This window comes from Phodopus roborovskii, unplaced genomic scaffold, assembly GCF_943737965.1.
Source record: "Phodopus roborovskii unplaced genomic scaffold, PHOROB, whole genome shotgun sequence".
Classification (NCBI taxonomy): Eukaryota; Metazoa; Chordata; class Mammalia; order Rodentia; family Cricetidae; genus Phodopus; species Phodopus roborovskii.
The window spans coordinates 3888726-3906118 of NW_026126583.1; the positions used below are offsets into that span (position 1 = coordinate 3888726).

Below are 17393 nucleotides of genomic sequence, written 5' to 3' on the forward strand. Positions count from 1 at the left end.
TGTAAGCTATATTCTCTTCTTTGATGTAAGCAACTGGGGTCTCCTCTCCAGCTCCTGTATTCTCGTTTTAATAGAACAGCGGATAACAGCTTTTAATTGGAATTGTTTTCTTATGACCAAACAAGACTACTAGAGACAAATGTCTTATTAAGTCCCCACCTCAAAAGCAAGTGTGAGAGAAACCTCTTATTGTCATAGCTCGCTCACTTAAATCCCGGTTGGCCTGGCCAAGCTGTGAACCCTCTTGACCTGGGCACCCTGGAATGGAGCCAGCTTTCATTTTTACACCTACTTGGCTGGCTGGCCAGCACCTGCTGTTTCTTTTTCTTGAACCATGCAACTCCTCTGAGGTCACACAACTGTGTCACTGAGGGAGTCCAGTGACTGACTCCCCGGTAGGAGGGTGGAGCTGTGGGGCACTGTCTGATTTACCTCCCCTTACTCCACATGTCTTTATGAGGACAAAAACATAAGCCAGCAGCAAATAGAAAGATCACACCAAAAAATGAACTCGATGCTCTGAGCTTTTGGATTGCCGATTCAATTCTCAGTGTAAGTGAACATGTTACAGGTTACTGTTGTTGGCCAGTGTTTGGGAGAGGTCCACTGGGATTGTTGGAGTGTGTCCATCAGTAGAGCAGTTGAATGAGAAGAGAGAGTAGGGCACGGATGAGCTTTGGAAGAGCCAGAGGGAGGTTGGAATTAGGCAGAATAGCTGTAAAGAAAATCGGGGAACTGGGTGTGGCGATGCACACCTGTACCCCAAGCATTTGGGAAGCCTTGGCTGAGCGATCACCAGTTCAGACTAGCCTGAGCTTATGCAATGAGAGATTTAGTGTCAAAAGGCAGAGGAGAGTTTCTGTATGTACATACTTGCCGAGGCTGTTTGTTTGCAGGGTTGTTCCTTGGCTGGTCCTTTGGGGATCCACCCAGGGTGAAGATGCTTTCTTCTGATGCTATGTGGGTGGTTATACGGGGTCTTCTCCAAGCCTGGATTTGGGCACAGCAGAAAGCAGCCTGAACGGCAAAAAAGGCTGTATAACCCTGTAGATAAGGGTGTAGACTTGCTTCAAATTACATAGATACGGGTGTAGACCTGTTTCTGCCTTGAAACTCTGCTCAGCTCATGGGCAGAGTCTGAATGAATAGACTGTCTCTTGTCCACACTGGGCAGCACCAGTCTAGTCAGCAGCAGGGAGAAACATTAGTGGGAGGCAGCCATCATGATGGAGAGGTGTCCTCAGTACATTCGTTGGCTCTTTATTGACATGAGCCTGATGACCGTCAACCTTCTAAGAGTCAGCACAGCTCAAACAAGGTAATAGGATGCATACAGAATGTTCCGTTTACTCCATGTGCAAACCTTGTTTGTGACCAGGTGAAGCCTTATAATGTGTATGTCACTGTGGCCTACCCACCGGACACTGACACCCCAGGGCTGGCGGAAGAGAACAAAACGAAGGTCAGTACTCCCTACATGTTAGCTTTCTGTGTTGTTTGTTTATGTGTCTGTGTGATGTATAGTGTTTGTGTGTGATGTGTTTTGTATATGTCTGGGACGTGTGTCCAATGTGTGTGGGATATATGTTGTGTGTGGTGTGTGTGTGTGATTGTGTTGCATGTGTGTTGTACGTGTGATGTATGTTGTATGTGATATGTGTGGGGGATGTGATGTGTGTGTTATCTGTGTTGTATGTGATATGTGTGTGGTGTGTGCGTGATATGTTGTGTGTGTGATATGTGTGTGATGTATATTGTGTGTTATGTTTATGTGATGTATTTTGTGTGTGATGTATGTTGTGTGTGTGGTGTGTATGCATGTTTATGTGTGATGTGAGCATAGTGTGTGCCTGCATAAAGTATATATGTTGTGTGACTATGTGGGGGTTATGCATGTTTGTGTGTGTGTATTCTGTGATGTGTACATGTGATGTGTGTGTATGGGTGTATATGGATTGTACATGTTTGGATTAGCATGTGTATGTGTGCACTGTGCATGTTTATGTGTGGGGGTTGTACATATTTTGGATGGATGTGTGTGTATACATACTGTGCATGTTTGCATGTAGGGACTGTGCATGTTAGGATGTGTGTGTCGCGTGTGTGCGTGTTTGTATATGGGGATTGTGTGTGTGTGTCATGTGTATATGTTTTTGTGTGTATGTTTGTTTGTGGGGATTGTTCATGTTTGTGTGTGTGGTGTGTGTGTTTTCTGTGCATGTTTGCATGTAGGGACTGTGCATGTTAGGATGTGTGTACCATGTATGTGCATGTTTGTATATGGGGGTTGTGTGTATGTGTCGTGTGTATATGTCTGTGTGTGTCCTCTGTGGATGTTTGTGTATGGGAATTGTTCGTGGTGGGGTGTGTGTCGTGTATGTGCGTACATATTTGCACTGTGCACATTCGTGTGGGAGGGCTGTGCACATTTGAGTGCACACACACATAGAGACAGAGAACTACCTTGGTGTTCCTCCTCTGATGGTATCTGCCTTGGTCCTGAGATAGGGTCTCCCACTCTCCTGGAACTGTTAGGTAGGTCGCACTGCCTGCCCGTGAGCCTTGGGGGCCTCCTGTCTGCTTCCCCAGGGCTGGCTCTGCCAGTCTGGCCACCCAGGGGCCAGACTAGCATGTTGTTTCCCTAGAACCATTCTGCACCTTTGGTGTAACCCTCCTCTGGTTTTTACCCTACTTTAGCTCCTCGCCACGTACCTGTTAGTGGTTTTACTGGGTCTGAGTTTTTACTGGGTACTGAGCCAGGATTTGTCCTCCCTGGGGTTCTCCAAGCAAAGTTTCCTTCTTCCCTTTACTACTTTTGCGTGCACTATAGTCGTCCAGCACTCCCTTCTGATTTTTCTTTCCCAGACAGAGCCATTTCATCCATGTCTTTAAAACCAGTACATAATACATAATACATACATACATACATACATTATATGTCCTACTTCTTTGCTGGGGAAGCTAATATGTAAGCTTCGGATCTGGTCCATCCTCCCTGTGTTCTTCCTGTGTTATCTGTAATGATGTCAGATTTCTGTGTTCATATGTATCTTTTTGAATACTATTAAAGTCTTTGTGTGCTCCTGGGGCTGGTTCACTGGGCAGGACTGAACATCCTTGGGTCTGAACACGTAGGGTTTCTCCTGGGACTTCCTGACGGGACACAGGCCTCTAGCTCAACATTCTCAGCACTTCAGTGTCCCCTTTCTGTCCCTTCGTTGGAGTCTGTTATTTATCTGCTCATTTTGGTAGCACTTCAGTCACTGGAAAGAAAGGCACATTTGTTTAGAATCTGCAATAACAAAAATGCTTCCTTCTTTCTCTTCCTTCCTTCCTTTCTTCCCTTCCTTCGTGTGTGTGTGTGTGTGTGTGTGTGTGTGTGTGTGTGTGGTTGTTGTGTTTGACAGGTTCTTTTACTTGGTACAAAACTCTAAGTTGAAAATAATGGCCCTCAAAGTTTTACAGGCATTTCTCACTGGGTTCTAACTTCTAGTGTTGCTGTGGGACCCTATGACCAAATACCTGAGAAAAGCAGCTCGAAGAGGGAAAGGTTTGTTTCTGTTCCATGTTCATGGTTTCAGAGATTATCAGTCCATCAGGACAGGGAGAATAGATGGGCGGAGCAGTTCACCTTACAGGAAGCAGAGGAGGGTACACCAAGAGCCAGAGTGAGCGATAGCCTCAGGAACACATTCCTAATGATCCACTTCCTCCTACTGGGTCCCTCCCACCTCTTACCTTTCACCTCCTTCCACCAAGCCATGAGGCCACAGATTCTTCAGTGACTAATAGAACAGCCCTATATTATACCTCCAGTCATCCTGAGGAGGCAGCTCTAGTCCAGTCCCTTTTTATCTTTTTTAAATATCATTTGATGTGAAATGCTCTTATTTCATATGCTCCTCATGAGTGCATGGAAGGCCTTCATTCTGTCAGCTCATGAGCTTCTGTTCTGCAACATTTTCAATAAGCTTTTTTCCATCCAAAATATTTCAAAGTGCTCTTCTTAGAGCTGTTGCTCAGGCGTCCTACTTTCTGGCCTGACTGTCTCACTTCCTGGTCCACAGAGCTAGTTCCAGGACAGGCTCCAGAACAATACAGAGAAACCCTGTCTCAAAAAAACAACAAAACAAAACAAAACAAAAAAAGAGTTATGCTGGTCATGGTGTTTCTTCACAGAAAGAGAACAGATTGCTAAGACAAACTCCAGAGCGGAAAGAAGATATAAGTGTTTTTTTTTTTTTTTTTTTTAAATCAGTAGAAATAAAAATTTCAAGGGAAAAGTTGAATGAGAAAGAAACCGAGAGTAAGAGAAGGAACTGAGACAGTCCGACCACGAAGTCGGATGCCTGAGCAACAGCTTCAGAAGGGAGTGAGACCGTCAGACCAGCACAACTCTTATAAAAGACCATGGAATCGGGGCTTTCTTGCAGTTTCGTAGGGTTAGTCCTTAGCCTTGTGGAGGGAGCAGGGTGACACAAAGGCCGTCCTGGTGCTGGCGAAGGAGCTGAGAGCTAAACCCTGATCCCCAAGCAGGGAGACATGGGGCCTGGTGTGGGCCTTTGAATCCCCAGAGCCCACACCAGCCTTCCTGTTATCCCTGAGGAGCTTCCCTCTGGACGTTGGTTGATTGTATTTTTGTTCTTTCCATTTTACTCTTCCTTATCTGTTTCTTTACTTCTTTGCAATTACAGTCCCAGTCATTGGGCCCTGCACATTGCATGTGGGTGATTACGTTGAGGGAGACACCGAAAGGCCACTTGTAAACCTCTGGCACCTCCTCCACTTTCTGCTTTGCCTAGAGATGGCGGGGTGCGCCATTCGTGTCCTTAGTTCCCTTACATGGACATTTACTCCCTCTCCTCATTCTTTCCCCACTGAGGAATCCTGTGATCTGCTGCCATCAGGAGAGTTAAAACCCAAACAAAGCAAGAGGTCTGGGGAACTCACCGTTCCACACCAGAGCTTGCCGAATTGTTCTGCTCTGGTGAGGCATCTCCTGTGCTGGGTGTGGAGGCTGTCAAAGAACCAAGGCTTTGATTTGTGTACTGCTGGTCTCCTGCCCCCTGTGGGCAGGTGGCTTGGATCTGGTCATTTCAACCTGCACGTCTGTCTCAGGTGGACATGCAGATTACATCAGTGAGCTCAGGTTATCCTCAGCTGAGGGCAGGCTATCTCACATGGACATGCAGATTACATGCAGTGAGCTCAGGTTATCCTCAGCTGAGGGCAGGCTTTGTTTATCTGGCTCCTCCTCCTTCCCTTTGCCCTCACACACAGTGAAGAGATGAAACAGATCACTCTCGAAATGAGGGTAATTGTAGTTTTCCTCTTACAGTGTATGTGGATCTCTGTAGCATAAAATGTGGATGTTTATGTAGTCTATGTCCTGTTTTTGTTTGAAAAAAAAAAAAAAGAAAACCAAAACAAAACAAAAAAAGAAACCCTCCCCCATTTTTTTAAAAGTCAGCCAGTTTTACAATTTCTTTCTGTTCCAAAGAAATAAACTGAAAGCAAACCCCCTGCCTCGGAGATCTGCAAAGCACATTTTTAAATACTTGTTGCACAGGCTTTAAGTTTGAGACTAAAACTCAAGAAAAGTGGTGATTTCTCTGAGATTTGATGTTAAGTTTGTTTTCCTTTCGCCTCTAGTAAAATTTTGGACATATTTGTGGTGACTGGTACCTGCGTTGATCTGCGGCTCTGTGGGAGCAGTAGGCATCCTTCTAACTCAGTGCATCTTGCATGGCCTTACCCACCTGGTTGGCTGGAAAAGCAAATGGTGGCGCCATCAAAGGGACCTTTGTCCTCTCAAGTTCATAAGGGAAAACTGGCTTTTATGAAGCATTTTGGTTTCTTTTTAAGGAGAAATAAACTGAGCGTGGTGGCACATGGCTCTCAGTATTCGGAAGGCGGAGGCAGGATGATTAGGAGTCACAAGCCGCTTGAGCTACATAGTGAGATCCCGTGTGACAAAACCAGACAAGGAAGAGGAAATATGTATTAGGCTTTCTCCCTGTTCAAGGGGTCAAATTTACCACCTTCTGTGGCTTAATGCTTCATAATGCTTCAGTTGGAAACTGTTTTTTTTTTTTTTTTTTTTTTTTCAAGATTTGTTTCCTTGTTTGTTCATTTTATCAATGTTCTGTCTGCATGTATGCCTGCAGGCCAGAAGAGGGCACGAGATCTCATTACGGATGGTTGTGAGACACCATGTGGTTGCTGGGAATTGAACTCAGGACCTCTGGAGCTTAACCTCTGAGCCATCTCTCCAGCCCCCAAAATGTTTAGTTCTTTTTGTTTGGTTTGGTTTTTGAGACAGGGTTTCTCTGTGGCTTTGGAGCCTGTCCTGGAACTAGTTCTGTAGACCAGGCTGGCCTCGAACTCACAGAGATCCACTTGCCTCTACCTCATGAGTGCTGGGATTAAAGGTGTGGGCCGCCAATACCTGGCTTGGAAACCCTTTTGAAGAATGTTTAGATGTGTGTGTAAAGTGCTACTAAGCCAATGAGATGAGAAAAAAATGCTGCTTAGAGGTAAATTAGGATACAAAGTTTACAGAAGCAGCCACAATGTGGATTAATGCGGACATGAAGGAGAAAAGGAGAGAAGGAGAAAAGATGAGGGGAAGAGGAAAAAGAAAGAAGGCAAAGATTTAGAAAGGCGTTCTGGGCCAGGGGCAAGTCCAGTAGGCCTTTATCATCTTTTGAGAAATGAGCCTGTGATTTGGGAACTGGAGTCCCAGTCCTATAACTGTCTGTCAGCCAAACTAGGTACAGTGCATACCTTGTTGGTTCTCACATAGCCAGTCTCTGCTGGTCCTTGAGTACGTAGTTACAGTTCTTCAATGGGGCCTTGGCTGAGACTGTCTGCACTCAGGGTTTCTATCTGTCCCCATTCATCTGCTCAGTGAGGAGTCTGGTCAGAAGGGAGGCACTGTGGTGAGATAGACTGCTCAGGCAGGGGCCAGCCGCTGCATACGTACTGTGCGGCACGTGTCTGGTGTTATGAGTAGGGTTTTCCCACCGTTCTGGTCCCACGGCCGCGCCAGCCCCAAATAATACACAGAGACGCTGTATAGATATAAAGCTGTTGGCCTGTTACTAGCGTTTCTTATTGGCTAGCTCTGTCTTAAATATTAACCCATTTCTATCAATCTAAGTTTTTCCACGTGGTCTCATCTTACAGGAGAGACCCTGGCATTCTTCTCTCTCCGTCCTCCATCTTGACTCCTCAGTACTACTTCCTCTCTCCTCCTACTCTCCTAGCCCCGCCTATCTTGCTTTCCTATTGGCCAACAGTGCTTTATTCATTAACCAATAAGAAACATATTTACAGAATAACATCTCCCATCAGTCTGGCTAGTTGGGACAGGGCCCCTCTGCACCGGGATACGTTGGTCTACTCTTGCAGTCCTCACAAGAGCCACACTGTTGGCACAGGACAGCAAGCACTTCCTTGTCTTGCTTTGCCAATGGGGACGAATATTCCACAAATAGAAACTGATTGGGAATCTAGATTGACTTATGCTTAAAACATGAATTTGTTTGAAGGTAGAAAATAATAATTATTTGTAAATCAGGGCCTATAAGACTTATTTTTTCCATTTTTATTTTTTATTTCATTTTTCGTTCCAGCCACAGTTTTCCCTCTCACCCCTTCTTGCCTCCTCCCACCCCACCTTACCTCCTCCCACCCTCCCTCACCTCCCCCCTAGCTTACCCCCAGTCCACTCCTCCTCACAGGTAAGGGCTCCCATAAGGAGTCAGCATAGTCTGACACAATAGGTTGGGGCAGAGCCAGGCCCCTCTCTCATGCATTAAGACTGAGCATGGCATCCACCATAGGGAGTGGGCTCCAACAAGCTAGCTCATGTACCAGGTTTGTATCGTGGTCCTACTGAAGACTTACTTATTAATGTGATGGCATTGATTTGTATATTTTGCCACTTCTAGCCCCTGGAGACCCGGCTTATTTCAGAGACGACAGGTATTTGCAAACCAGAGCAGGTGGCCAAACAAATTGTCAAAGATGCCATAGTAAGTAAAAACCCTTGTGTTGGTTTTTGTGTTACTTGTGTTTATGCTGTATTTCTGAAAAACCGCGTAAGGACTTAATTCTAAGGAAAGCATCCAGCTGTGGGTCAGATTTGTCTGATATTAGCTTCTACTCTCCTCCCCTTCTGGTGATTACATAGTAACCCAAGGGATGGAGTCAGGCTAAGTAAGATCGTCAGCTCCTGGGAAGTATGTGAGCCAAGCAGAAGGCATGTCACCATCTTTTTATTTATAACTTTAGTGTTACTTACCATGTGTGTGACTGTCGCCTTCATGCAGGGAGTGTTCTTTCCTTCTACCATGCAGGTCCAGGGGACTGAACTCAGGTGTCAGGCTCGGTGTCCACCTTACCCATTGAGCCTTGTCTTGGCTTCCCCTCCTTTCCCCACAGTTTGAGATCATCTAAGCCTGTGGCCAGGCTCAGGGTGGGTGTTTCCCGCTCTCTCCTGGTCCCTGGTACCATTTCCCTCATAAGAAGAAGCTGCTTCAGGTTCCTCAACCCACCATACCCTCCATGTGTGAGGAGTTGGTCTTAGAAACCGTGTAAAGCGTTGTAGAACACCATGTGTACTCAGGTCTTTTGATGGCATTTGAAGTAGTTCATGTGTGGAAAAAGGCTCATTCTGGAGGATGTGCATGAACCCCAGTGGCCTCATGACTTTGGAAAATCTGGGGTCCTTTTCCATGAGAGGCATCCAGAAAATCAGAAAATGTGGTACAGTTTCTAAGCATTGAAGGCACTGTTGTGCCAAGCTGAGCAAGCAGAATAGCAATGCGACAACTCAGCAGGTAAAGGTGCCTACCATCAATCCTAATAACTCCAGCTCTTCAAATTCCAATGGCCGAAGGAGAGAACTGATTGCCTCAAGATGTCCTTTACACACATGCAAGAAAATAAATAACTATACATTAAAAAAAAAAGGACAGAGAGTCATGCGTCATGCTAGAGAGATGGCCCAGTAAGTTGTACAAGCATAAGGAACTGAGTTCAGATCCCCACCACTGACTTAAAAAGCCAGTGTGGTTGCACCTGTCTGTAACCTAAGCCCTATGTGGGCAGAGGCAGGCAGATCCCCAGAGTTTGTGGGCCACCCAACCTAGCCGATTGGTGAGCCTAGCCAGGGTCATTTAGAGAACCCTTTCTCAACAGATCCCGTATACAGTGATTGAGGTAGATGCCCAACATTAACCTCTAGCTCCTCCCCTGCCCCGTCCCGCCCCACCCCTCCACACACTGTGGGTGGAGTAGTTGCCTTGGTTGCCTTAAGAGGCGTGACTAGGATAAACTAGTTTACTTTTCCCTCAAATCAAAACAAACACCCTCAAGGTAGTTTTTGTTTTGTTTTGTTTTTTCCTCAAGATTAAAAAAAAAAAAAAAAAAAAAAAAAGGTCTGTGTGAGTCCTACAGAAGTATGCATACACACCATGTGTGTGCTGTGCCGTGCTCGAAAAGGCCAAAAGAGGACGCTGGCTCCCCAGAACTGGAGTTATAGGAGCTGGTATTGCCCCATGTGGATGCTAGGATCCTCTGTAAGAGCAGCAAATGCTCTCTACCATGGAGCAAGCCTCCTCATCCTCACCAGCTCCACCAACTGGGCTTTTAGTGACCCCAAATAGTGCAAGACTCATCTCCTGCGGTGGCTTGCAAACTTTTTCTTCTCTTGGCCCCATTATACTGTTATCATTGACATCCCCCCCCCAAAAAAAAGTATGTTTATCTGGGCTAGCTTTCTCTTTTTTGTTGGTTGTTGTTTTGAGAAGATCTCACTGTGTAGCCCTGGCTATCCTAGAACTGACTATGTAGACCAGGCTGGCCTGGAATCACAGATCCGCCTGCCTCTGCCTCCTGAGTGCTTCTCAATACTTGCCATAATACTTTCTCAATACTCAAAGTGCACTTTTCAAACTATTCAGTTGTGGGGCTGTGGAGAGTAATCAGTGGTGAGTTCCTGCCTTGCACGTGCATAGTCCTGGGCTTCCTCACCAGCATCACCAGAGGATGATGGGAGAGCTTTAGTTATAAGTCATTTAAAATCAAGTTAGTAGGGACTGGAGACTTGGCTCAGTGGTTAAGAGCCACTTGTTGTACTTGCAAAGGACCTGGTTTGATTCCCACCACCCACACAGGCACACATGTGGTACACAGGCTTACGTGGAAGCGCTCGCGCGCGCGCGCGCGCACACACACACACACACACACCAAAATCAAAAAGGAAAAATAATAAACTGCAATAAACATTAAATCCTTTTTAAACAGATTTATTTGTTCTTTTAGTGTGTGTGTGTGTGTGTGTACCTGAATGCACGTATGCACGATGCCTGCCTGGCCAGACGACAGCATCGTATTCCTTGGAGCTGGGGTTCCAGGCAGCTGTGCACCTCCCCTCTACTTTCTTTTTTAGTGTGTGTGAGGGTAGAGGTCAGAGAACAACTTTGGGGGGGTCATTTGTTCCCTACACTAGGGTTCTGGGGTGATACTTAGATCATCAAACTCACATGACAAGAGTTTTTGTCTGAGGAGTCGTCCCTGGCTGGCTTCAAACTCAGTCTGCAGCTGAGGATAACCTTGAACTGCTGACCCTGCTGACCCTTCTCCCACTAATCACATGCTGCTATTTCAGACATGCACTGCCATGCCTGGCTCAAAACTAACTATTTCAAACAGGAAGTCAGTGAGTAGCATGGTGTTGTATTTTCATGAACCTGTACAAGGTCTGCATTAATAGACCATCCTGGTGCCAGTCTGTTAACTACATCCTTCTTCAAACATCCGAAGGAAATCTGACTTTAAACAGATATGTAGTTGGAAGAGGATGGGCATGTCGTTTTTTTATATTATCCCCCAACTTGACAAATGGAGGTTTTCCTTTTTTTTTTAAAGCTTGGTTACAGTGTGAAATTAGAAGTGGCACCAGTGAGCTTTTTGTTCTTTGTGGCATTAAAATCCCTCTCCCGTTTGTCCTTTGAATATATCTTTCACCCCCTTCACCTTTTGAAAACATGAAGGCATTTGGAAGATATGGAATCACCGAGTTATCAAAAGTCACGTTCATCAGAGATCATGGAAATATTAGGACCCCAGTAGTCTCACTTTGATGGTCAGAGATTTCCCAAGTCTTAATTTCCCCCCAAAAGTTCAGCTCTTGTCACCGCCCTCATGTGTGTCCTATGGTTTTCCTGCAAGCCACAGATTACTACATTCATCTGTCCCACTGGTGTCTCAAACCCAAGTCCGAATGCAGCCAGCTGGTCAGAGGTTGTCAGAGAGCTCATCTGTGAACATTGCAAGAGGGCCTTTCTTCAGGATGCCAGCCATCCTTTAGCATCCCCGTTTAAGCGTTTGCCACGCGAGGAGCAGGAGCCCCCTTCTCTTGTCCTCTAGGCCAGCCTAAAATGTCTAATGTTACTGACCTGCTGTGGGTGCTATGTGTGTCCTGTACATACCTATGGAAAAGCTTAGCTGGCGATGTGGCTCCTTTGGTAGAGTGATAGCCTATCATGCATGGAGCCTTGGTTCCTCCCAGAGTGCCTCATAGCTGGGAATGATAATGTACACCTGTGATGCCAGCACTTGGGAGGTTAGAAGCATGAGGATAAGAAATTCAAGAACACCCTCAGTTACAAAATGAGGTCAAAGGCAGCCTAACGGAGTAAGGCCCTGGTTATACTGATGAACAGAGAAGCGACAAATGTCCCAGGTGGGACAGAGCTGGACAACCCCAGATACCAGTATGCTGCGCAGACGGCATGCAATTTAACACTTGTGAATCGCTTGTTTCTGGGATTTCCACTTAGCTTTGTCGGACCGTGGCAAACTGTCAGTACAGTACCTGAAGATGGCGGAACGGGGGTTACATGGATGGGGGATGTCTCCAGAGGTCACTGTTTAATAAATTGCTGAACTTTGCTGCTCTACCGAGTGTTTTTAAGTAAGGTGTGTCTTTTGGGTTCTTAGAGACTTTTTTTATATTGTGTTTTCTTTGTCACTGTGGTGGCAGTGGCAATGACTGGATGAAAGACACTAGCCCACACTCCCCAGAAAACACTGGCTTGTGCTGTGGCAGTTTGTCCTTCAGTTCAAAGGTCAGTGGTGAGACCAGCAAATTGTCTCAATATTATATGACAGTTGCATTGTACCTAAAGACCCTAGAAGAGTCTGGAACCCATGGGGATCTGTGGACCCAGAGTTTCAGAAGTGGACATGCATTAATTAAGTCTGTGTGTCTATTTTTTAGTTCTGGAATATTCTAAGTTGTCATCCTACCCCTCATAAAGTCATACTTCATTGTTTCTCTAGTATTGAACTGATTCCTTTAAACTTACTTCATACCCCCATTTCTTTCTCTCTCTCTCTCTTTTTTTTTTTTCTTCTTTTTTAGCAAGGAAATTTTAATAGTTCCATTGGCTCAGATGGGTACATGCTCTCCTCCCTGACCTGCGGCATGGCTCCAGTGACTTCCATCACTGAAGGACTCCAGCAGGTAAGCCCTTTCTTAGCCAGCCACCAGATAGACAGACAGACAGATAGGCCGACAGAACAGATGGACCGTCAAGGCAACAATTACCTCATCCAACTTCTGTGAGAAAAAGATCAAGAGAAGAGTGCAGTGATTTAAAATGTGAAGAGCTGAGGTATCGGGCTCTGCAGGTAGAAGGACTAACTTAGAATCCCTTTCTAATGGTAGCTGAGCTGAAGGGGACTCAAGGAGGGGACTCAAGGAGAGGGTTAGACGCACTGTGCCCTTACAGAATTTACAGTTTCACCCAGGACACATGCAAGTTCAACTCTTAGAATTTAATCTTAATTTTTAAATGCACATGAATGGTTTGCCTACATGTATGTCTGTGCACCACGTGTCTGCAGTATCCGTGGAGGCCAGAAGAGCATTGGATTCCCCGGAACAACTTAAAGAGATGCGTAAGGTGCCATCTAGGTGCTGGGAATTGAACGCATGCCCCCTGGGAGAACATGATGTGCTTAACCACTAAACCATCTCTCTGGGCCTGGAAGTTCACTTCCTGTCGAAGAGGGTCTGTTTTCCCCAAGTGGCTAGGTGTAAGAGGGTTCACCATCCTTTAGGGAGTTTGCCATTTTGTGGAGGGTGAAACTGCTGGGTGATTAGCACTAACATGGGAGTAATGTTTGGGGACCCAAAGCCAAGGATCAGTGCTGACATAGCATGGGGTCTGTGGTGTTAGTGTAAGATGCATTCGCATAGCTCCCTAATTGGTTTTTCTCCGGGCGCTTCTTTTCCTTGTTCCATTATGAAGTGCTCTGAAGTGACGGTAAACATTCTGAGCTATAAGACCTCTGAGGACAGGGCCTATAGCTCTTGTTCGTCATTGTGCCCCAGTAGCCAGCCTACACCAACAGGAGTTCAGGATGCCCAAGCTGGGCAAGAGTAGAGTCTGCAGCTGTCCGCAGGCAGTGCTGGTCTTCTCACGCACGTCTCTTCACACAAGTGAGGCCAAGTCTGAAAGCCAATTCCATAGCCGGGTTCACATTCCAGCTTTCTAAAACGTAATTGCTTTTACGTTATTTTCCCTGGGCAATAACTAGACATTTCCAGTTCTAAATAATCCTTTATAGTCTCTGGCATATCTCCTGCCACAGCCTTCTCCAGTGCCCTTACTCTGTGATGGGTGCTCTTGCCCAAGTGCCTGGCCAGACACTGGGGTATGACCCCTGACTCCTCTCATCACCTCAGCTGTCCCCCATTCTATAGCTCTGCTGATGACCCCAGAGCTGACACCAAGACCACTGCCCCTGACCTGAGTCACATATGTTGTGAACCAGCACTTGTAGACAGAAAGAAGCCTATGCCCATCAAAAGGGATGCTGTGGTCCAGCATGCTATGTAGTCTAAGCAAGCATCACACTGGCCACGCCCCACCCAAGTACTGGTATTATGGCTGTAAGCCCCCATACTCCATGAGTGTGTATATTCAAATAAAATTGTTTAAAAATTAGATACCATGAAACAGAAAAATCCAAATTTGAGACATTTCTTGGGACATTAGAAGGTCTGTAGCAGCAGAATACTTTAACGGGTGGCAGTCATGCCCGTAGAGTAGAGCACAGCCCCTATCCCAATCCCATGACCTTTCCAGGCCACTGGAGGACATAGGAGTGCTGTCAGTTTCAATGCTGTGTCTGTTAAATGCGGCTCTGTCGTCAGCGGCTCCCCAGAGCCCCTGGATGAAGCTTCCAGTTCACTGCCCCACACAAGCATACCTAACTCTCCCTTCCCTAACTGTCCTGTTCTCTCTGTCCTCCCTGTCCTCATTCTCAAGTTCCCTTTGGCTTCAAATCCTGAGGGTTCCTTTCATTAGAGAGCTACAGGTTTGTGTTCTGAGCCTGGACCTGCCTTTGTTTTGTGTTTGTATTAAATGCTTTTCTTAAGGTCTTTCCCTGACTGGCCTTTAGTTTTGCAGTTTTATTTTGAATAGGGGCCCTTACCTTTTAGTTTTATAGGAACTCTCAATGGAAAGCGCATCAAATCCCCTGTATACCTGACCAGCACAGCCCCCTCATGTTAGTATGGTGCCCTTGTGTCAAGTGAGCCATCATTGACACATTATTGTCAACTGAGGCTCATGGTTCACACTCTGTGGGTCATGTCACTGTCCTGAAATTCCCCTGACAGCCACCTGTTTTGTCATGGAGTCACTCAGGTTCCCTTTACCAGCTTCCCTTTAGTCTCCCTGGTGTTTTCAGAAGGCAGCCTTGCACTCTCTCAGAGTCAGACGATTGCGAAGGCTTTTGAAGAAAATCGAGCCTCCTCGGCTTCTCTCTGTGCTGCCTGTCCCTGAGGCATTCACTCCTCTTTTAGCAAAGCCTCCACTGTCTCTGCAACTACCTGGGGACGTGCCCCTGTGTCCGGATGCCACTGCTTTTCTTATTTGGTGCATCCCAATGTTGCCAGTTAGCCTGGAGGGGAGTGGCTGGCTCCCCTGCATATCTCCTCCTCATGCCCATTTCGTTAGATTGGCTGTGGTATCATTGTGGTTAGATTTGTGTTTGAGGAAAAAAAAAATGTCTTCACAGCTTTTTTGTTTTTTGATTTTTTTTTTGTTTTTTTTTTTTTTTTTTTTTTTTTTTTTGTTATTTTTCCTCCCTAAGATTCTTGAAATGATAGCCTTGAACTTCTGACCCATGGTCACAGATGGGTGCCACCAGGCCTGTTTTATATGGTGCTGGGTGGGGATGATGCCAGAACTTCATGCATGCTTGGAACACACTTAACCAGCTGAGCCACGTCTCAAGTCTGCTAATTCATTGTAAAGTCATTGCTGGCCTTGCCAGTCTGTCTCTGGAGATATTTACAAATTCCCCAAATCACATGACACCTCTTTCCTTTGGTGACCCTCTCTTTCTGGATCTCATTCTTCTCGGAAAAGGATAGCTGGCAGACATGAGTTTTAGTCCTTGCGTATCTGAAAATATGCATCTTTCTGTGATGCCATTTGGAGTTGCTTTGGTGAGAGTCTGTCACTGAGCAGGCTGAGTAGCCTTGCCCCGAGACAGTGATTGTTTTCTTACTTGATTGCATTTCCATTACAAGCGGGGTTCATGCCCACCGTAGTCACAGCCACTTAGAAGACAGAAGCCGGGGGATCACTAGAGCCTAGGAGCTGGCATCAGTCTAAGCAACACAGTGAGAATTTGTCTCAAAAACTAAACAAATAAATTCAGATAGTCGAGGAGTATGTATTTCTCACTTTAGCATCTTCAGCACCTAGCAAAAGGGCTTAGTACTGAGAACAAATCCTAGCCAAAGAGCTTTGATCATAGCGTGTCTATCTGAAATGCTGGACAGCCCGATGCCTAGGCCTTATAGCCCTATCCTCTAAGAATACCCATTTTGTTCTTTTTATGGTTGGGATTTGCCAGATAAATGTTGCTGTTTGTCTGGCAGGCTCGGTGCTATCCAGTGTACAAAGAATTCTGTTTTTGGAAATTATTGGCATTTACAAAGTTTCATTATACTTGTTCTTGGAGCAGATTAGATGTGTCCTGGAAACTGTGTAGTAAAAGAGATGTGACTTACTATAAAATGGGCTATTGTGCTGTCCTGTTGGGTAAGCTGAAAGGTCTTCTTCCTCTTGCAGGTGGTCACTATGGGCCTTTTCCGAATCATCGCTTTGTTTTACCTTGGAAGTTTTGATAATATTATTCGCCGCTGCATGGTGCAGAAAGCAAAATCCGAAACTGTAGACAAAACTGCCTAATCCTTGCCCCTTGGACAAAAGACTGTATCCAGTGATTTGAACAGCTTTGCTGCTAATAGAACTCGATTTTCGGCCTCCGGACTCTTGTGTCTTGTTGGAATGTGTGAGATTGGACCCAGTACTCTTCAGAAATCTGGCTGCAAGCAAAGGGACAGAGTTCATCTCTGCAACATTACTGTTAACACTATGCAAACATGGACCAGGACACCATTTGATTTTCTGGGCTTTGAGAAAAGTGGTGATCGTGTAAGAACTAGTAACAGGAGAACAGGGTAAAGACTAGACTTCTGGAATGGTAAATTCAATTTCTTTCGTTTATCCTCCCCTCTTGCCCGCTGAGATCAAGAAATGTACGTTATGATACATTAAGAACTTTTGGGAGTTTTTTTTTTATATTTTTGGTTTTAATTTTTATGAAAAATGGTGGTGTCTGGGTTTTTATTAGTATTTTTGTTTTTTTAAATTTTTAATTGTTTGTTATTCAGGGTGTGTCTTCCGCATAGCTGATGAGTCCGGCTGTGGGCTAGTCTGCTGTGCTTGCTTGGGACTTGCTTCTGCTAGTGAAGGTGGCTTCTCTCTCTCTTTGATCCTGTAAGATACCAGGGGGATGAGCAGTGAGCAGTGCATTGGAAGCGAGGGGCTGAGTCCTTTGCACAGGCATATGGAGCCTTCTTGTCTTCTTAAGACCAATGTTGAGAACCTTTTCGTTTTTATTCCTGGGGAAAGGCAGCCTCTTTACATGCTTTCTGAATAGAAATAAAATCTCACAGAAGCTTAAAAGTTTACAGTTTCTTCAATAGCCATGATGACCTGAAGCTTACAGTTCCTTTCCAGTTTAGTCTCTTGTGTTCTGCCCATCTCTCTTCTTGCTTACTCTTCTAATATTTTTATATTAAAAAAAACAAAAGGGATAAGAAAAAGATGAAGACAAGTGCAGACCTTTTTGACCTTTTAAATTCATGAATTCATTAAAACAAAAAAAAAAAAAATGAAAAGCACGACATTCTTCTATTTTTGATTGTGAGCCTAGCCTTTCTTGGCTGAGCTTTCTCTCCAGTCCGAAGTGTGACATTCTGATCCTCACAGCATACATGTAGCTTTTGG

The 17393-nt window shown here is 45.4% G+C and overlaps 1 protein-coding gene across 1 annotated transcript in view; it reads left to right on the forward strand.

The window, feature by feature from the left end:
* Kdsr (3-ketodihydrosphingosine reductase) overlaps nt 1-17069 on the forward strand; it is a 33015-nt gene extending 15946 nt beyond the window's left edge. Inside the window, exons 7-10 of the mRNA XM_051203909.1 lie at nt 1379-1462; nt 7956-8039; nt 12437-12538; nt 16170-17069. Coding sequence (XP_051059866.1) covers nt 1379-1462; nt 7956-8039; nt 12437-12538; nt 16170-16289 — 390 coding nt within the window. The 3' untranslated portion in view covers nt 16290-17069. The remainder of the gene's footprint in view (nt 1-1378; nt 1463-7955; nt 8040-12436; nt 12539-16169) is intronic.
* Nucleotides 17070-17393: the final 324 nt, after the last annotated feature.